The sequence below is a fragment of the Rhea americana genome, unplaced genomic scaffold (genome assembly GCF_003343005.1).
Source record: "Rhea americana isolate MKP2758 unplaced genomic scaffold, rheAme1 scaffold_12, whole genome shotgun sequence".
In the NCBI taxonomy this organism is placed as follows: domain Eukaryota; kingdom Metazoa; phylum Chordata; class Aves; order Rheiformes; family Rheidae; genus Rhea; species Rhea americana.
In genome coordinates this window covers 646720-668789 of record NW_028185261.1, presented here as the reverse complement: position 1 = coordinate 668789, position 22070 = coordinate 646720, and the positions used below count along the sequence as shown (strand labels likewise).

Sequence of the window (22070 nt, the reverse complement as noted above, 5' to 3'; positions counted from 1 at the left end):
ATCTTGCCTGCACACAATCTGTGCACAACTTCAGTGGGTCTACATTAATAACCTACAGGGTAAGGTTGTAATTTACTGACATTTGTTTCCTTAATGTTGCTTATCAGCTAGCAGTACAGTTAATTTATCTCATAACGGAGTAAGTTCAAAATGGAAGGTGGGTTTGCACACTTGCAGTCTCAACACTTTATCAGTCTAAATCTGCAGTAAAGACTATTAGCTCCTCACATCGATTCCCATTTTGAAAAAAAATCTGTACCCTGATAGTCTCTATGTCAGTCAGTATAGACAGGAAGCCCTGGTTTGAGAACCTCAGTGATCAGCTTCCCAGAACATAGAGATGAAAMTCTATTAATTTAATAGAAAATAATTTTAATACATGGTCATCTCCAGTTCTGTTTTAAAATACTTCATTACCTCCACTACTTTCAGTCAAACACATCTTATCCCAGTTAAATGAGCAATGAGACATGAAACACACTAACATGTGATAATATGTTGAATACTTACCTATTGCTGTTTCTGGCATTGCAAAAAGTGTCTTTTCCGTAGCAACTCGGAAATGTCCATGAACCGAGAGGCCAACTCCCTATGAGTGGAGCACAAACCAAAGAAATTGTTATAAAATGGCTAGTAAAAAATAATCATAACCATAATCCTAAATAATACACATCCTGCTTTACTCTGAAATTAAGTAATATTAACTTCAGAGAGCCCACTAGTGAAAGCAAGAACAAGTGATCCCMCTTTTTCCTTTAAACTACTAAGCAAAGTGACATCATTTTGCTAATGTCATTTTGTCTATGATTTTTTTACATCCGGCCGTCAACCAAAAAAAMCTAATATGTAAAAAATATACATAAATTCCATGAAGTTATAATTATACTTTCAAAAGAATTAATATTTAACTATTCTTATAATGTGATAATTACCAGCTATATCAATAAAAAAGTATTAAAAAAGGAAAAGCCTTCAGTTTTATTAACTAAAATTCAAAGTATGTGGTTTGAAACTCAATTTTACTTAACCTGACGATTTCAGTTCTCCAAGTCAGAAACTGAATCCACCTTGCTAGGTTTAAAGCCCTCTTTTGTAGCAGTCCTTCCTGAGGCAACACACTCTTCAAGGCCAGAACTTCTCCTATTTTTGCATATCATATTTTCTGACTTTTTTTTTTTAGCAGTGAACAGCAGCAAGGGCCAAGAAAATACTTTTTTTTTTAATTCAAACAAACTGATTGTTCATTAGGCAAACTGATGGATGTGAAGAGAAATAGGTATCTGACAAAATTACTGTTACATAGGTCACCTAAGAGTATTTGGATTATTGGGCACAACCAGAACATATGGGAAAAAKAGCCTCACTTCTTAAACCTTATCTACGTGATACATACCAATAAAAAATATATGTCAGATCTTACTTACAAATACCCTCTATTGAATATTTCACAAGGAGCTGCGCCATATAAATATTTTCTTTCTCTTTCTTTCCACTGCTTTAGCTTACTTCCTTTCCTAACTGTTAAATGTTCATTTGCTTAGTTCTCTTATCCATTCCATTCTCCTATTTAAACTAAATACATTTTAGAAAACTTTGCTGAAAAGAAGTCAATTTCTAGTGAAGACAGAACAGATTTTTAAGCAACATTTCTAATTTTAAAATTAGAAAGCTAGTGTTCTACCCAACTAAGATTACTAGTTGTCAAAAATATCTTCACAGTATTTCATACTCTCCATTAGAAACAGTGGCAAGAGTTTTGTCCAACTTTGGACAAAACAAAATATAGATGAAGCTTAGGAAATGAGAAAGAGCACGTGCATCAACAAATATGAACAGGAAAAGAAAACTAAATTCTGGGAGACCAGCTCTGGCTCTTTGTCCCTCTGTATCACCTAAAAATCTAGCTATAACAGGCAATACATATATGTCCATCTTAATGCATCTTAATGTCTGCAGGGAAAGCAGGCAGATGGCAGAGGTTTCAGCAAGGTGCATCAACACATAACTAGGCYGTTAAGATTTTCTCTAAAAACTGAAGAGAAAATTCTTGTTATTAAATACAGGCGCATGCTACAGAAGTTCAGCTGAAGAGGGGCATAGTTATTTGGGATGACAGGGGTGAACTGAGGGGATTCTGTCATGATGTTTCATTTCTCAGGGAAAAGAATGCATAAAAAGTAGAAGAAAGGAGATATAGATAAATATTAAAACCAAGGAGAAAATAAGCATTCACATTCTTCTGGAAATGAGAAAAATTAACAGGAATATGAGAGTATAGAGGATGGAGGCAAAGATAATTCTCTTCAGAACTTTTTTCCTTGATCTCTAATAAGGGGATGGAGAGGGAAATAATGAGAAAACTCTCAATACAGACATCTATATGGAGGCATAGAATTAGAGAAAAATAGCAGGACATTTAACAAGAAAGAATTTGGTGTTAGAAAGAAAAAATGTGCAAGGCAGCCTGTGCAATCTCTGCAATGACACTTAACTCTTCAGGAGTAGAAAAGTTCTCCATGAAGCCACAAATAAAACCTCTTTTAAATACAAACAAGCTTCACAAAAAATAGTAATATAGAAAGCACAGCTTAAAATCTCAACCTTAGTCTGAGTAGCAACAGCAAATTGCTACAGTCTTAGTAGTAGCAAATTGATATTTGCCGTATGAGGAAGTCTCTTTCTCATTGTTTTGTGCAGAAATGCAAGGAACACGTAATCTCTGATTCTAATGTATCAAGCGCAGTACCATTATATAATACCAACATCTGTGTGCTTTATGTTCAGGAAGTCTATCTTTCTTTTCTAGGTAGAAAATAGTGGTATCCATGCCTTTTCACACTGTACATCAAATAAGACAGGCACTGTAGTTTCCGAGGGGAGAAGTGTTATAGAGGGAAGGGAGAGGAATTTTACTTACTCTACTACTACAGTTGCCAAACTTCCATTTTAAAATAGTTGTTTTCAAGATAGTGGTTTATGATGAGCCGTTGGGGAAAAACATCACACACAAATCCTAGGACATTCAGTAGCTTTTTGCTTTTTTTCTTTTTTTGTAATAGATGTTAAGAGCTGTTTACACGATAGTCCGATTAACTACAAAATGAAGTGTGCTGTTTGTCCCTAGGATCACATGCAGGAGCTTAGCAGGGAGACCAGCATGCCAGATGGTAAATACACTGCAAGATCAGTAAAGAGTGAATCCACTTTTTGTCTTGCTTCAGCGCGGTATTAGAAAAGCTAAATGGTACACAAGTCACTCTAACAAAGATTGGTTTCTAAGCACAAGAGATAACTATTCTCAGAATCTGTATTCTATTTTTACAGTAAGAGCTACCTTCAGCTTTGAGGCATAGCTTCTGTGTGGTAGACATGCGTGAGCTTTTGAGAAGAGCGAGCGACAGAAGGGGGGGACAGGGAGGGAGAGTGAGAGAATCGGAAAGCAGCTTATCTAGATTTAGTATGACAATTACTTTAGCGCAAGGACAGATTTTAGAGCATAAATTAAAACAAAACCGAGGATGCTTGATCTTCAGTGAGTGATGACTGAGAAAAACATGAGGTATTTAATAAAAAGGAAGAAAAAGGTGAATCAGGCCAAGAAGCAGTGAGCACATTGAACAATGATATCTATGAGTTCCAGTTTCCTAGCCATAAAAAGGGTTAAAAGAATAATGTCCGTTACATAGTATAAATGTTATGCTAAGAAAAAATAATTATTTCTCATGAACATTTAGGTGCTACAGTCAGATAAGTATATTATTAATTAATATGCAAAATTTAAATAGGGTGCATTTAATTTTTGTGCACTGCACAAATAAATGAATAGCTGTTTGATCTGTGAGTAATATCCACCTCGCAACTTCATGAAAGCACACTTCTAATTAAAGATTGTATTACAAGTGGGCAAAAAAATGAGATTTTTACAGATATGATTGCTTCTGATGTTTTCTAGCTTTGAATACATCTCAAACTGTGGTCTCTCCGCCTCTGTATAAAAGCTGTGTGCACATGACTTAAATTAATACATTCTAAAAACAAATACAAAAACCAGACAAGACGTATTATAATATGGAGAGAGGTGAGGGAGCTTTGTTTATTGTTTCACCTGCTGTATTTTATGTGCCTGAGGAATATCAGAAGATGCCGAACTTGCARGTAAACATTTACATAGCAGCTGCAATGTAAGTAGCTTGTAATACTTGTCTGGCTTCTTTCTATAAAGATTCTGTGTGAACAGTTCATAGTCCAAGTGAGATCACGCTGAAGTAAAGCAGTTGGTTGTCTTTACACTTCCCACCTTCCTCTTCCATTCTTCAGTCACTTCAGCTAAACATTTGCATACGGAAACTCCAATATTCCGTGGTTTACAAGATTTTAGCCTTGGTTTTAGACAGAGGCTCAAAACTTTTATTCAAATATGCTTAACGGAAAACAACAGGCCAACATCAAGTTTTATGTACACTGTGATTTTGTTTCACCAGTCTGCAAAAGATACACAGTGCTAACGCCAGGCTGTTTGCTCAGAATGAAAGAATCTGTTCGTGTTTGCACAATGTGTGGGTAGACAGCCATACCTGCAAGCAGCACGGAGAGCCAGGGCAGATCCTTCCGCACCGCTTCTACACCACAGGAAACTGTTTATGGTAGTGAGCAGATTAAGGCTGTTGACAACTGAATTTTTAGGACAGGTATAATTCTTCATAAAATCAAACTCTTCTGAAGTCTTCACCAAGACAAACGGACTTTAAGTGATGCCAGAGAATAATTACAGAGCAAAGGTATGTACTTCAGCTAAGCAAATTCCTGCCTAAAAAAAATCTACACATCAGGAAGATATCTGGCTATTTACAATTAAAGTCTATATAGGCTGCTAGAATCTTCTGCTGATCAAATCAAATGACATCAACACAGGGAAAAAAGAGCTAAATATTAGGTACTCAGCTCACTCTTTCTACTATAACACACATACAAAAAAAAAGAAAAGTAATTCTGAATCTGTAGTTCAGAAGAGAAGGATGGGCAGATGTACAGTAGAAGGAGCTTTTCCATTCATGGAGAAACTGTACAGCAAGTTCAGAAATTTGCCTGCATCTTTCTTTATGGAACCTCTAAATAATCCTATGATTTAAATTAAAATGTTGTCACTCAATAAGTAGCACTCTGAAACTGTTTCAAATTTTGGACTGCAAAGTTTCTGATGCTTCTGCATATGCAGCATAATTTGTTCTGACAAACAAACTAAAGAAACAGAGCCTAGATGGTACCATTAAGAAATGGAGGGCAAAATCACCTGAAAATGTATTAAAAGAAGAGTTACGAGCAGTTCACTATCAAACTAAAAGAACACCTCAGTTGAGGTCACACAGAGAGTAATCATTAATACATTTTTATTTGATATTTTCATTAGTTATTTGGATGATGGAATGACAAGGATTTATATAATTTCCAGATTACGTTTTTGGAAGGCAAACACTTTGAAGGACAAGATTAGAATTCAAAACTATCTCACTTTGGAGAAACRGTGCAAAAAGAAATAGATATTAATGAAATGAAAAGAACTACACATAAGAAAAATCAAATACAGAGATTACAAATATGTTTTCAAGGGAACAAATGCTTAGACATTTTCAGGAGATACAGCAACCATGAATTTAGTAAAATTTAATCATGTGATGTTTCTACAAGAAGAGCTGCTTAAGATATTGTGATACAGCAGACTCTCTACCAACAGGCACAAAAGGAGTGAGATTCACCCACTCAACCTAGATTCTATACATCTGGGAAGCCTCATCAGCCTGATGTGATGCAGCTATAAAAGGCAACATCAGCCAAAATGATTGTTAGGGTTTTTGGAGKAGCTGGATGTTATTTTCTTTTTACAGCCTCTGTTTAAAAGGGCTGCTCAGCATGACTGACTCTTTAACATACAAGTTCTCTTCAAGGARGAAGGATCAAGAACTGGCAAAAGGTAAGTGATGAAATGTGCTATGATAAAAACTTGCATCCTGTAAGGAGAAAGAAGCAAAAGTAATAGTTTAAGACTAACCAGAAAAGGTGGCTTCACAGCAGTTGATACTTTGAGAGGCTGCTATTTGCATGAGCTAGTTGTGACAGAATRTCATCAGTAATGTATGTGGAGGGATGACCATTCTGCTCTGCCTAGTGCTAATGAGGCCCCAGCTGAAAAATTGTCTGGTCTCTAGTAATGAACTGTAAAGTACATGAACTGGAGAGAGTCCAGAAGATTACAAGAAGACCAAGAGACTTAAATATAACTTATGGGAATGGCTGAATAACTAGTCTTGTCCCTGCTTGAAGGAGATGGCTGGGAGAAAGAAATCTCGAAATATTCTTACRGTACTATGACTAAGACAGGAGTATATTGATTATGCAGACTAAAGATTTAGATTAGCCATTAGGGAATTTTAACTCATAAGAATAATTAAGCACTGCAGCATGACACCCAGAGACAGTAACATCCCTGATGTGGGGGAGTTCTGGGAACAGATTAGGTGAAAATCTGCTGAGGATCATCTAGCAATATTTAATCCTACTTCACAGGTAGAAGACTAATCTAGARGTTCCTTTCAGCTCTATGTTTCTGTATAATCTACAACTTAACATAGCTGACAGTATTACCTAAGTGACTAACACAGACTCAACTAGTACTTTAAACAATTCTACCCTAATAGCTGCCTTASGGATGTTCTACATAAGTAATTTAGATGTAGACTCCCAGTTTAAGTAAAAGCTTTTCCCTATGCAATTATGCTTTTAAATGCTTTAAACTGGAATGCTTAAAACTAACAAAAACCCACTGATGAACCCAAAGATACCACTAACAGGTTGTCTTCTGAAATTCAGTTAAGTATCAGTAAGATTGTCTACTGAGGAGAAAATAAAGCAGTCAGCACTGCATACTATCACTCCCACACACTGGACCCTAACACCTTAAGGGCATGGGAGGAAATAAGGTTGGGAGAACATTATCTTTTAAATTGAGTTACATGCAAGCTACATGCAAAGACAAAAATACCTAATTTTGCAGAACAGCCTTTACTCATCAGTAGAACTATTTTAAGGCCTGTTTTGGCCTAATTAATAATACACACCTGCATTCAATAATACTAACCAATTGGCCTGATTAAACAGAAGCAAATAGATTTTCACCAAGCACATAATTCAACTGTGAAGCCAGTTGCCACTAAAGCTATCTGGGGACCAAACCTACTTAATGTCTAAATTAATACAATAGGACTGCTGGTGGCTATTTAACACTGGGACTCTGACATAACCGCTAGCTCAGGAAGCTTCTAAATCATGTATGCTCCAGAATAGCATACAGAGGAAGAGTGCTTTGTATATGCCTTCCCAGATTCCTCCCTCAACGTGATAACAGCCTTAGGCTCCTGAACATGACGGACCTCCGATATGACAGTATGCCAGTTACGCTTAAGTATGCATTATACAAAGTTAGCCCAGAGAGCTCTAAAGATGAAGGATTTCATTTAATACAARTGACTACTAAACTGATGCAATGAAGTCACTTCCACGCAGACAGAACAATGCTCAGATTGCATAATCAAACCAAAATGCCTAAAATTCTAAGTGCTTCAGTAAAGGGACTGAGAGATCATAAAATGAATCCCTGTAAGTTATGAGTTAGCAACATTTTCATTAAACTAATGAAAAGTAGATGAGGGGGGTTTTTCTGCCCTAGTAATGCCTCTCAGCAAGCAATAACCAAGTCTTGTACTGACTCTAACAGTTTTCAAAGAGTGTATGTATCATGCAAAGCTGTTAGCAGAACATTCATTCTAGGCTGCACTAAAATAGCTACATACTTAACATTTTAAATGTGTAGACAGCTGTATTGGTGTGTCTCTTCTGAGAAATGCTGGACCATGCTCAACTTAGCATACTAATGCAACATGAAATCTTACTTCATCAATCAAGCACCAAGTACTTATCAAAAGCATTTATCAAAAGTGTATGTGTTACTTGAAGCAGTCTTCCATGCGTAAGCCAGTTTGATGGTAGAAATACTTGACAATACCATCACAACTACCTCTTAYTCAAGTTTCTTAGCTGAAAACTGTTTGCTTTCAAATATTCCCTTTAAAGTTCTTTCTCCCTTTCCCTTCCCTATTCCATTTCAGTCATCTGAAAAGCCACTATTTGAATCTCACTCTATTTGGCTTGCCTTTCAATATGTAAGATGTAAGCAAAAGTTAGGTGTACTTGTAGCTGTAACTTCTGTTGTTGTACCATACTCATAAAGTAGATGGCCAATCCACTGAAATAGGTTAAAAATATTTTTAACCTTCTCTAAGGGCCAGTCTACTAGATAAAGTATCAACACAGTAGTTTATTTTGTGCCAAAACCCTATTTTTAAAAACACAGATTTAGACTGACCTTATAAAGCAGCACTTCTATTCAACTGCAAATATCTAGAAGAAAGATTAATTTGAAAATTTCAAGAACCAAGAAGCACAAGTTCAGTCTGTATCTACTTTACAGAGAATAAAACTGTATGTTTAAATTTCTTGTCCACTAGTTGGGTATTTCATTTTCAAGGAAATAAAATAGCTATGGATGGCAGTCCATAACTGAAATAATCTGAAAACTGGTTTTCAGTAACATGATTGCATATACCCAGTGCACATCCTTTAAAACCGAGGGTTTTTTTTAACTTATTCCACTGTTGTTTTAACGACATCATTYTTGCTTCACCAGACATTCCTGTTGTTTTGAACCTATCACCATGAAGCWGAATAAATGAAAAAAGATGGAGGAGAGGTGGGGAATGATGCATGTTTACATAGTTCATCAAAAACTGAAGATCTATAGGAATAGCAGCTGTGGAAACCAAGCTCCACAACCCCATCTATTGGTTAGTTAAGTTCTYAAGAAAGCCATCTACCAACTTCTAGGCAATAATGCTGAAACAAAACTAGTGCACCTTTTTTGTATGAAATTCCAAGTATTATAATCAAAAAACACAAGATGCTTGTGCATCAGTAGCAACATCTACTACCTAAGCATATAACTGAGTTTCTATTATGCTCTTTGACTTCTAACTGATTTCAAATTAGAACAGCAGTGCGCTCCATATGCATAGTGCTGTAAAGCAGTACCTCCATTCTTAAGCAGTGTTCATGCCTCCTTGTCTTGATACTTCAGACACCACAGAAACTAACTTTCCTGTATCTTCAACCACAGATAAATGCTCTAAAGCAAAAACGCAGCATGTGATAGGTGGCCCCTGATGTTTAAGCAAAAGCTTAAAATACTTCAAAAGCTAAGGATTTTTATACTAAAGGGTGAAGGGGTGGGAAGCCTTTCACTGCTGTCTGTAAGTGACAAATGTTTGTGGCTCCCATTCACTTCTGGAGCTCAGATAGTGAGATCTTGACATATGAAATAGGGATCTGCAATTGGATCATATTTTGTCTAGCATCTCAAAGACTGAGCTAAAAGAAAGCATCTAATCATACTGTGACTAGAATGGCTCCTTCACGTGAATGCAGTTTTAGTGAATACAGTGGCCTAGAGTATATACACACAGCAAGCAGAACGAGATAGCAGTGTGACCGTGGAAAGTTCAAGGTCTATTTYGGTGGGTTTCAGTCTATAAAAATCTCACTGTAGTGAACCTGTTTCTACCACAGTAGATGGTACAAATGGGAGGCTGGAGAAAGAGGGAAGAATAACTTTGGGAGCTAACCCATTTTCTCATCATACTCACTGGACCATCCTCCGGTACAATCAAAGGAATCAAACCAATCTTACAAACAGGGCAAGAGAAGGTTGAAAGGAAAGGGGTAGAAGACAGGTCAAAACTAACACAAATCACATACACAAAAAATAATCARTATTGAAAAAATACTGCTGTTGCCCCCATTAGTTAAACCAGAACATGCTTCCATGTACTACAACTGGAAAAAAAATGCATATTATTTGGAAATAATTACTTGGACTCCTGTAGGAAGGAATCATCTCAGAGTAAACTGTAGCTGTAACAAGTCCAAATTAAAGAGCTCTCAGGATCCACTATTAAAAATTTAAGCGGTTTGTAACTCAAGACTTAGCTGCTGCTTCCTCTAAATTAAATTACATACTTGCTCAGTCAAAATCTACTCCTCTCCCTGAAATAAGGATAACTGCCACTAATAACRTCAAACTGAGGATAAGTAGGTAGGTTGTCATTCAAACCCTAACTGCAGTTAAAATCTGCAAGGATTTGGGGAAATGCAGATATATCTGGGTATCTAATACTAAAACTTCACACCAACTGCTGTTTCTTAAAAGCTTTATGTTTCCTTTAAAAGACAAGGAACTAACAATCTTAGCAATGCATCATCATCTGACTCCACCATGCTTTCTTTTAATCAAAAAAAAAAAAAGTGCTTTCAAAGAGCAAACTTCTATTCCTGCTTGTGCATTATAATTGTGGCCTAATCTATAGAGCCTTTAAAAATACATCAGCTTCAGGCAGTTTTGCTCTTTCATAGCTACTAATGCCATTATTCAAAACTCCATGCAATAAATGGWCTCGCTATCTCTTATCCACAAATCTCAAGGACTGATATCTTTGATAAAAGCCTTTTCTGCAAAACACTGTAAGTCCCCTTTGTGCTGGAAACAAGTAATTTGTGTATACTGGATTGGAGTGGGGGGAAAAGGCTATCTAGCAGAAATCTTCAGGGCTTGCTAGGGGAGAAGCAAARGGGAAGAGAACTATTGCCTGTTTTGATCACAAGCTGAAAAGTTTATAGCTAAAATAGACAAAACAATGAGCAAGGGAAGATGGAAAGGGAACAGTCGCAACAAATGAAGGACCATGTAGTGTTCCACTTCTTTCATCTTGTCTTTGACGAACTTAATGTGAATAGACTATGTGCTCATATTGTACTGACRTGAAAGACAACAATAGCCTCAGCCTGGGGCCTTGGTGGCACCACAAGGATTTAAGCACAACACAGAAGAAACAAAATCCTGCCTATCAGACCCAGGCAAAGAGTGAGCAACACAGAAATCTGAATAGGGCATGCTATCTCTCTAAATGGCAACATTTAATAACTGCTAAAGCATAGAGGCTTTGGAGCTATATACTTGATGCTTTTCTTTTTTTTTTCTTTTGAGAAAAAAAAAAAAAAAAAAAATAAAAGGCAAAATACCTCTCTAGAAATACTGTTCTAGACTGCTACACTGAAATACAAAATACTGATTTCAGGTAGGAGAAAAGTACTTAATGTAAAGCTTCAGAGGTCTTGCCTGCCCATGCCTCTACTTGTGCTACACTTTGCCTAATGCAAACACTTAACAATATTGTCCCTTGAAAATTAAAAAGGAATGGRGTAGAACAGAAGCTAGGGCATAGAAAAGTCTGGGTGGGTGAGGTTGTTTTTTTTTTTAATTATAATAAAAAAAAACTTGATGAGCAGCTCTCAGGAGGTGGTATCATGGAGGTGATTCATCTGGTCAACCAGCCTAACCTCATCTCTCCCAGCAAGATACCACACATCTCTAATCACCAASTTCTAGAATGTCTAGAGTAGAAGGTGCTCTAAAATTTTGAGTATCTGCATAACATCTTAACATCTATTTTGTGTTTCAAATGTCCTAACTAAGAGGTAAAAAAAAAAATCATTCTCATATACTCAGGCTGTGTAAGTCTAGCAATAAATACAGTCAACTTCATATCATAAGCAGATACGTTCAAACYAAAGACAATTTTTAAAAACTCTTAGTGGATAAGCTGACAGAACAAGAGTTTAAGCAGCTTTCTACCATAACTATTGATGCTCTGTGTTGCACAGTTCCTTTAAATCTTCACTTTCAGTGGTGAGAGGAGAGTACCTGTTTAAGAGCAGTTTTGAAGCAGTCCTAATTAGCAGTGCAGGAATACTTGTGATTACCCATAAAGCTCAGTGACAATATGGCATGCAAACAGACTTCACTGTCAAACTCATTGCTCAGAATAACTCAAAATGATTGTATCGTATACGATTCCCTGCTATGACATAAATATATCCAACAGATGTCAAACTGAAGAGAACAAACAACATGTCAGTATGAAGAAAAGCATGGCACTGCCATTTAACTACCTACTYGTGGTATTTAGATCCAATTGCTAAAACAACAATTACCACTGAGCAATGTAATGGAGTTTTCTTTAGTCATATCTTTAGAACATGAGCAAGAATTTTTCCTCTCCCTGCCCCAGGCCACAATTTATTTCTAAGAGTACTGTAGATGTGAGACAGTAGTTGCATTTCTAGATCACTTGATAGAAAAACATCTAATCAAGATTGAACTTCTGTCAAACTATAGCTTAGAATGAGATACTTCTAGTTTTTTGTACTTCCCCTTAATTGTCCTACTATGGTTCTAATTTTTATATACTTTGAGTGCAAAATTATTGTCAGCTCTTTATCATCTACAAGCTGATGCTTAAGTCTTCCAAAAGCACTCTGAACAGTGTTTGCTAAAGTGACAGAATCCTGCTGCTTTTCTCCAGACTGCTTCCTCTGAGGATCTGGCAATAGTTGTGCTCACTATCAAAGAACAGCAGAAGCAGTAAAAGAGCAGCAATCTACTCTAACAAGCTATACAGAGAAAGTTCAAGTTAAGAAGTTCATTATTGAATTAGAATGTCTGAAATACTATGTGTGCACTTCATTCAGCTTGAATACAGAATAATACATTAAGAAAAATGATATCAGATATYGCACCAGGGTTCTTTACTTACCCCTCCCATTGTAATGCCATCAATAAGTGCCACATATGGCTTCTTGCAAGTGCCTAGAAGAAATGCAATCAATTGCACATTTTTAAAAACAGTGGACTGTGACTAATGGCACACATGGTATACTTCCACAGGTCTTATTTCAACAGAAATTCTATGAAAGAAACTGAAAGTAAAAAGGAAACTAAATAAAGTATCAATCTATCAAGAAGGTACTTCGAGTAATTCCTAACCAATGGAAAGAAAGATTAGTTACTAACTTACTGCATTCCTACAGTGTCTTAAGCAAACATTCAACTGTCAAATGTCAGGGTATTTGCTATGTGAGTACCTGACTACCTAGCCACATCTTACTATTATAAAAAAAGTTATAGCATGTCAGACACAACAGTTTTCCTTTTCCCCTATCTCACAGCCTGGATTAACAGCACTCCAGTACTTTAGCGTGGAGAGTGTGAACCAGCACTCCAGTACTTTAGTACAAAGCCAGATTCATTAGAAGGTTTCAGCCAGAATGTGACCATAAACCACCGCAATGTGTGAATATGTTCTGTCCTGCCACCTCTGTTATGYATTATGGCAGGGAGAGGGAGGGGAGAGAGAGAGAGGGAGAGAAGACAGAGATGGTAGTATCTTAAAGTACTAGTTACAGCTGCCAACTATAGCTGTTGGAGCTTTTGGGATGCATGAAACTGAAGACCTGATGCTTTCAATTACCATTCAAGGAAAGATTCAGTTTACTCTAAATGAAAGCACTACCTCTAATACAGTGTTTTAAAGTCAGACTTAAATTCCAATCAAATTGCTGATACTGGTATCTGCTGTAACAATGCTGTTAGGATTTCTACAGCAACTATAGAACCTTGCTTAAAAAAAAAAATAAACACAGTTAAATCCTTCATGCTGACTAAATTAGTAGTGAGAAAACAGAAGTGCAATTTTAACTTTATTCTCATACATGAACATATGAACTAGTACGTGGGCTCTGGATGCTAGTCTTTGTACCAAGCTTCCACAATGAAAGTAGCTCCTCTGTATATTTAAAATTGTAAAATACAAAATATAAATTAATCTCAATCCTAAATGAATTTATCCAGAACTTATGCCTCATAATTACTTACATTCATTAGAAATGTAAAATACCTTAATCGCTTCAAAAATTCTTAAGGCATGTACCCTTGTAATATTTGCCACGCTAATATTAAGTTTCTCCAAGTACATGAAAACTTAAAGTATTTTCATTGCTGAAGGCAAGAAAGGTGTATAACAAACGTGCTAAAACTGTCAAACTCTGTCAAACCAAGGGAACATAACTTTTCAGAAATTACTCTTATTCTATACTCTTCTAACACTTTCTGTGTTGTTATGCAACATCTTCACCTCTTCTCCTATAGTGACTAATACTAGATATTTCAGGTGAATGCCTAAAACCTGAACTGTATTCAGTGTTTTGAGAAGTGTCATCTGAYCAAAATACTCAACTCTTGACTTTCACCCTAAAGAATAATAATTTATATYCTTTTCCTCAGCTTTAATATAATTTGGTCTTCTGCTCTCTGACTAAATATTACTGCCTTCGGCATTTATTTATTTTTATCTCACGTCTTGCAATGGATYGACAATACTTAGGGCATATTGTTTATATCTAAGATTTACTTCATCTATAACTGAGAGGCAACTACCAATAACCTGGGGACGGGATGAGGTAACTATCATGTGTTAAGCACAAGAAACGAATACTGCACGCAAGATACAAAAAAGATATGTTACATTTCTAATATTGAATCTGGTCAAAAAAATTATTACTATTTTGTTATTTCAATCTTTTATAGATTAGGAAAGGGAGACTGAATTCATATTCAAAGTCACTCTTACAAAAAACATACTGCTTTAAAATTAGCTACTAAACATACCAATGGCATTGTTCAGGGTATATTCTTCTCTAAAGAAATCTTTTGTCATCCTATCTCCAACTTTTCCTGCATCTGCGATGGCTAAGAGAAATGAAAAATTAAAGATAACCATAAGCTTAGCAGAAAATATAAAAAAAAAGTATGAAAATCAAAATAGCATGATAACTCTTTCTCCTCACAGCACTCAAACACTAACTTAATCCTATTGTATTTTATGTAAGGAAACAACTTTATCAAACACRACAGTGAAGTTCCAGATTTGAGTCACTTTCACCATGCCGGAGACTTTGTCACATACTTATTTCTTATGAGAGTGCCATCCATTTCTTACTCTTGCACCCCTTTCCACTGGCTGGTAGYCTTGTTTAAAATTCTGTATATCAAGATTTAGAATAGGCACTTACAAYTGATTATACTGAAGACCTGGAATACTAAAAATGAGGAGTCAGAAAGAGCAGGACATAATTTAATGATAACCTGTGCTACTCACTTGCCTAGGATCTAAAACTGCTTGCTTTTCTGAGTTTGGAGATGCATTATAGTTCATAGCCACAGAATCAATATCATCATCATCATTGTAAATCAGTCATCAATACATGGATCACTATGGTCAGCTCTGTATCTAAACAGCTCAGAGTTAAACATCAGATAAAAACTATTCAATAGTAGAGTTGCCTATTGGACCCTTTCAAATTTCATGCAAAGAAGCTGTCAGTAATGAAAATCTGGGAAGGTAGGGTAGAGACAAGAATCTGTTCATCCYTGGGATGGCTGGTTCCCATTACCCAGCTATTCATAAACAAAACAATTTTTGTTCTCTCATACAACATTCTACCTGCTGTCTTATGACAAGTAACTTGTATATAATCTGCACATCCARATGTTATAAGAAGTCATAGTAACTAATACCTTACTGTTGTGCAGCAAGCCTCACTCACCTGAGTCACACTAAATAAAGAAAATCAATCAATACTAAATTGGTAACTGGGAAAGCTATGTCAAATACTTAAATTGATTACAGTCCTTACCTCTGATGTCACCCCCAGCACAAAAAGCTTTTCCTCCAGTTCCCTTTATAATTATTAGAAAAGTTTCAGGATCTTGCTCCCAAGTCTAAAAAAGAAGTAAAAACATTGCCATGCAAGATTAAAGTCTGTAACAAATTCTCTCTCCATATATGGCCTATAATTCTTCTTTCACCTCTTCAAAAAAGCAAATCACACCATACTTGAACTTCAGTTACAAACACACYAGTTTGAAATGCATGTGTTTGGAAATTTCTGACTGACACTTAGATTTCATCACTCCTACTCAACCTCAACATCAGTGATCAGCAGAGCTGTCTTATGTTTCAGAAGAATGCCTGTGTGGCACTCCCAGTCCCTCATGAAAGGTAACCCTCCTTAAAACAGGGCCCTATAACCTCAATGGAAACTCAATGCTAGGGCAGAAAACTGGGAATATGGAAGATCTATCAACTGTGTTTCAGGCCAGATGATAAAAGCTGTGTGAATCTAAGATGCAAGGCAGGAAAAACAGCATTCAAGTAATTGATGGATTTTGTTAAAGAGATTAGAATTAGTGCCTGCTTTATGTACATTTTTTTTCTTTTTTGGCCAAGTAGAAAAGCTTTTTTTTTAAAAAAAAAATAAATAAATAAATAAATATACTGATTCAAGATTTCAGCAGTGATGCAACAGTATCAAGAAGGGGGRAAAAAATGCCTTATATAGGAGTTTTTTCACGTAAACCATGCTTTTATTTCTGTCACTGGATCAAGTAAGTGCATCCAGATAAAGGAGAGAGAAGATATTTCTATGTACCAGAAACTATACCTACAAGTTATATGCTGCCTTTATGGCTTTTTTTCAAATAAAGTCCAGTACTGCAAATTAAGTATTTATTTCTTTAAATATTCTTCAAAGAATGTATAATCTTGCAACCAAAATACCAGAAGGCAGGCACTTTCTGTGCAACAGCTTATTTCCTAGACATATGTTCTCCTCTTTTAAATTTACTTTGAACTGTCTACTCCTTTCCATCCTATAAATCTGAGCTCATTGACAAATGTGCTCACACAGATTTAATTCCTTAAACCACAAGACTGAAAAATGTCAGATTGAATTTTAATACTTCCAGTAGATAATGTATGTTTGTGGGCTGAGTAAGAGAAGACCTACTAACCTTTATTTGTGGATAAATTTGTCGGATCATAGAAATAGTTAGCGCATTGAGAATCTTGGGTCTATTCAAAGTTATTATTCCTGCAGCTCCTCTCCTTTCGAACAATACTTCAGCTGTAGAATCTGTATGTTTAGACATTTTCTGTATATGCAAAAATGAACAAATAAAGCAAATGACATTAGTTACATATCTTAAGTAAAATGTTTTCAAGAGCGTTTATACATTCCCAAAACCATTTATAAAATGTGTTTTGGAAATTTACACTATGGCTCTCCCAGTTCAAGATGTATTTCTCAAATCATTCTTTTGAAATCACATTATATTAAAGTCTTTCAAAGTAATAACCTTCAGACAAGCCTTTGAGGCATATGTTCTTAAGATGATATCTAAGACTATTTAAAAAAAATAAAAATCCATGGTCCCTTAAGACTGACATTCTGAAGGTACCCACAACATTTATAACAGATAGTTCTGTATATCCTTACTTGCAGTTTGATGTTGCCAACCCAAACATACAGCTTTGTCTATAAGTAACTTCCAAGAGTAGAGAACTAATCACTAAACTATTTCCTTAWTTAATTCCAAAGTTGAATGATATTTAAGGAATATAAGGAAGCTAACATAAAAATAACTGTAAAAGTAGGTTATAATTCAGCATTAATTTGCAGTATAAGAAAAACTTATAGCAAAGTGCTCAAAGGTGTGGGCAACACTATGTCTGAGCAATAAATCACAGAATTCATATCCATTATGAACAGACACATTGGAGGTTTTCTGTGTTCCCCATCTCAGGGGAGTTGGAGTCCCAATAGYTTCTGGCTCTATCAGACAAGATGCTGTTCTTACCAAATGTTGCAATATTACTTGCAATCTGTTGAGTGGCTTCAGTCTGAAAAAGAAATACTATGTTTAAAGACAGTTCAAAGTATAAAACAGCTAAAGTTTTACACATAATTGTTTTACATTCTACACTTTTTAATAAACTATAATTACAGTTCTATTTTTGGTATCAAAACAGTCAGAAACTACTTCTTCGCATGCAAGTAGTTAATAGATGGCAGGTACCAATGCCAAACAGTAATGCTTTCAGTGTAGTCAAGTAGCTTCAACTTAGAAACAGGTCCAGGCAGTATGATAAATTAAGAATTTGGAGGATATGTACGACACTAGCAGTGTATGTCTTTTAAAGACTTGCAGTCTTTTTTTGGACCTTGAAATACTATTATTTTTATGGTTTTTATCAAAAATTTACAATGTTTCAAAACTCCCAAACTTGCTGTCACCTCCACAGGCATATATGTACATACCGGGAGGTTCATCTAACAACTTGAATAAGGCTTATACCTGTGTATACACAGGTATAAGCCTTATACAAAGCTGAAATGAGGCTTTGATACCTAGTCACACTGGGCTGTCTGTAAAACAGCTTTGTGAACATGTTACTTTAAATAATAGATAACTATTTCTGCCATTGTACTCTACTTATTGAGGAAGACGTTTTAAAAAAGGCATTTATTGGACCTTAGACTCAGATGTCAGGCTTAAGTCAATGTTAACAAGCAACTTTATCCTTCAGTTACTTGAGTGTGCAAGGCAGGGGATGGGGGGATTTTGTTGCTGTATAGTTAACTGACATACTGTATTTGTAGCTCGTGCTAATGTCCTGGTGTCCTACGCACGCTGATCTTTAAATATGTGCCTGTCTTAGAATGGGGTCCAGGTGCAGAAATTACAGTCTAGGCCCAAGCTGTATTTCACAGCCACTTATGGGTTAACTGCTAGCACAAGGCTGAGAACAAGCCGCTCTATCCCACAGCCGTGCGCAGCACCGCGAGTGCTCCCCGCAGCGAGCGAGCGTGTGCTGAGCCCAAGCCGGAAACCTCAGCGGGGCGCCCCGGGGAAGGCGCCCCCGCAGCGGGAAGGCCCGCGGCTGCTCGGGCAGGCCGCCGGCGCCGCCGCTCCGCGTTACCTGGGCAGCCGCCGCAGCACCCGCGCCGCCATGGCAGCTACCGGCGCCCCCCAGCGACGTCACCGCCGCGCCGGAAGCGGCGGAGCGGGAGCCGCGGAGAGCGGCACCGAGGCCAGAGCGTCACCTCCTATTTCCTCCCCCCCGCCCCCTCCCCCAACGGTCGCTGCGGCGGCGCGCGCCGCCCGCCGGCTCGGCGGGGGACAGCACCGCCCCTTTCCCAACGGCCGCTGCGCGGAGGGCGGGGCCGGCCCCTGCCGCCGTAACGGCCGCGGGGCCTCCCGCCGGCCTCCCGCCTGCAGCGCGGCCGGGGCGGCGTTAACTCCTAGCTACCATCTCGTGACGTAGCGAGGTCAGCGCTGGCTGTTCACGTTCATATGAACAAACACACACATTCATGTAAACAAACGAAATAGGCAAAACTTCACMGCAAAATTACATCACCAAGGCAAAAGATCTGAGCTCTCAGAAACGCTTCTAGAGAAGTCCCCAGAGGGCAACCTTGCTCTTCTTTTTGAGAAATTGTTTGGGCCCCGTGCAGTAACTGTCAGGGTAAACCACTAAATGGGCACAAAAAAAGCCATGGAGTACTTCTGTATTACGCAGTTGAGGTTTTCAGTCTTGTGAACAAAAATGATGGAGAGCGCTGACCTGAAGTGCTTTGCAGGCATTAGGAGACTGCTTGTCAAAAACTAATTAACTGCAGAATTCGTTAGGCTGTTCAAACTAATCTGTGTCTCAGATTATGTGATCATCAAAGATGCAGCATGTTAGTGTCACCTTGAATATATACTATGGCATATGCTGTTTTACAGAAAATACCATGCAGTTAAATCTAAACCAGCCCAAATGACACTGAATTACCATGGTGGACAAAATCTGGACCCTTATTTAGATTCATATTTTTAAAATGATTCTTTTAGATGATAGGATAGGTCTAGGTCTCTCATCCAGGCATAATCAGGTTATGGGGAGTTTGATAGGCAGGTAACATTTTTGTACTTTATGTCTTTTATCTGAAAGTCTCTATGCAGCTCACAGACAAGTGCGAACAGTACCTTTGCGTAGGTGAAACCTTTTGCTAACCTCATTGTAGAAACGAGGAAGTCGGTGCTTGGAGACTAGGCTCCGGTAGGAGCAGGAGGAGACTCCCTGGAAATGATGAAAATCCCTTAGAAGCTCCCTCCTGCACACCGAGGGCACGACTGGGATGTGGCTGCACAGGATGTCTGAGTCTGGAGTCAGTCACCCTTTCCTTATCCTGATTTCCCCCGCTGCCTTCGGAGTAGATAACGATGCAGACCTACCTTTCTTTCGCGGCTCCCGGCTGTGTCTGATCTGGAGCCTGCTCGTTTGCACACAGCGCTGTCACAAGCGTTCTCTTGAAACACCTGCTGACCCTTTCCAAGGTGCTGGCACTGAATGCACACATAATGTTTTCTTTCTCTGTCTTTCTTTTTTCTACCAGTTTCAGGAAGAAGGGATCGTGACAGAAGAGCCATCTTCTTTTGGCCTAGTGTTCTACTTCATTTTAGAACATGACAGTGATAGTTTGTGTGTGCCTGTGAATAGACTTCCTTTTCTCGTACATGTTAGAAAACTACAGTTTCCTCACAGACCTCCCATTTAATGAGTGCAAGCCAGTCCAAAGCCAGGTCTAAACAGTAACTCAAGTAACATCTTTGTTTTTAATAGTCCTTCTGCAAAAACCCCTTTTCTGCAGAGAGGAATATCAAAGTGAAAATGATTTTAGAAAGAAAGTAACTCATATGTAGAAATAGGAAAAAGAATGAAAATAATCGAATTACATAAAAATAAACTGAGTGACATGACCTTTAACTTGTGAGTTTATGGATGATATTGTTATAAGCAAAGATGGCCGCAGGAAACAAGATATTTTGGGATGAAAAGCATCCCTAGTAAACAAGTCTGGAACTTGGGAATACAACTGCAGCAGCCAGAAGGATAGGCAGGTTGTAATTCTTCCCCCTTGGAGAAATTTCCTGACAGTCTGTTCAGCAGGTTTGTAAAGAGAAAATAAATTGCAGACTGTAGGAGGACTTCAGAGTTGAACAGATGTTTTGGGTTTTGTTTTTGTTTTTTCTTTCAGAAAAAAAAATGTAACTTCAGCATCGAGATGTGGGAGCTCTTGCTCATGAGAGGGATTCCAAGAGCAGCTGCATGCTCTATGGCACCTATTTATGTATGCCTCTAATTAATGATTAATTTGTATCTTTCTCTCACTTGCCTCTGAAGGCTCCTAGTATAGGAGCCTTCATTACCAAGACAAGGTAATGAATAGTACAAGCAGTTAATGCTGTCCTGTGCTCCTGTGTCTTGGCTTGCTGCAAGTTTAACCTTGTCCTCTACTAGTCTAAGAGCTAATGTCTGAATTTTCTGATAGTGTGGGTAAGGAAGTGCATCCCTACAGTGCACGAAGGCAAAGAAAAATGAGTTTGTGTAAAGGCTTGAGGAACAGAATAGGAAGTCTTTAAGTTCATTCGAGATAAGTGGTTATTACTGTACTGACAAGGAGTCTTCAAATTGGTTTTTCTTTTTTCTCCTCTGCCTAGTCCCAATTGGCAAGACTATAGAACACCTCTATGGATGACACAGGCTCAGACTGGTTGCTTCAGCATGGACACCAAGTACTAAGGGCTCAGGTCTGCAATGGATAATCTTCCATTGGCTTCAGTGACAGTAGGAATAGATTTAAATAAGCAGAAAACCAGTTTGTCCTTGCACACTGTAAAAATAGATCAGCCAGAGCAGAACTGAAACCTAGGAGTACATACAATGTGGAGAAGCAGGTTTTTGCTTTTGTCTGTACTGTGGCTAATCTCGTGGGACCAGACTGCATTCCCCGGGGCTTTTAGTCACTTTTGATACATTTGAAGTTGGAGATTTGGGATGAGAGCATTGCTAATGGTGTTGAGCAGTAAATTTCTCCTATAGCAAGAAGGTGTGTGAGAGAAAAAAAAAAAAAACAAAAACTTTTCTTTTTAACTAATTAATCTGTATCTTATCAGTGGGGAGAAGTTTGGAAACAGATGAAAGCCAAGCCATAATGAAACTGTGCAAGTGAAGTAGTCTCCATTTTTGTTTGGCCTCAGAGGAAGCAGGGGGAAATGTGGGGGTGGCTGCTTGCTGCAGCAGATGCTGCCGGGTGGCCACGACGGCTGGAGAGCAGCTCCTCTGCAGGGAGGGCCTCCACCGGCACGCTCTCCCTCCCTGTAGCACTGCTGGCACCCTGAG

General features: G+C 37.8%; 1 protein-coding gene across 3 annotated transcripts in view; it reads right to left on the bottom strand.

Annotated features, from left to right (window-relative positions):
- HIBCH (3-hydroxyisobutyryl-CoA hydrolase) overlaps window positions 1–18876 on the bottom strand; it is a 40329-nt gene extending 21453 nt beyond the window's left edge. For all 3 annotated transcript variants that reach the window (XM_085321442.1, XM_085321435.1, XM_085321450.1), the window contains exons 1-7: window positions 18819–18876; window positions 17696–17738; window positions 16850–16990; window positions 15694–15778; window positions 14666–14746; window positions 12756–12808; window positions 511–589 (exon numbers count right to left, since the gene is read on the bottom strand). In XM_085321442.1, the coding sequence (XP_085177568.1) occupies window positions 511–589; window positions 12756–12808; window positions 14666–14746; window positions 15694–15778; window positions 16850–16990; window positions 17696–17738; window positions 18819–18850 (514 nt within the window). In that variant the 5' untranslated portion in view covers window positions 18851–18876. The remainder of the gene's footprint in view (window positions 1–510; window positions 590–12755; window positions 12809–14665; window positions 14747–15693; window positions 15779–16849; window positions 16991–17695; window positions 17739–18818) is intronic.
- Window positions 18877–22070: the final 3194 nt, after the last annotated feature.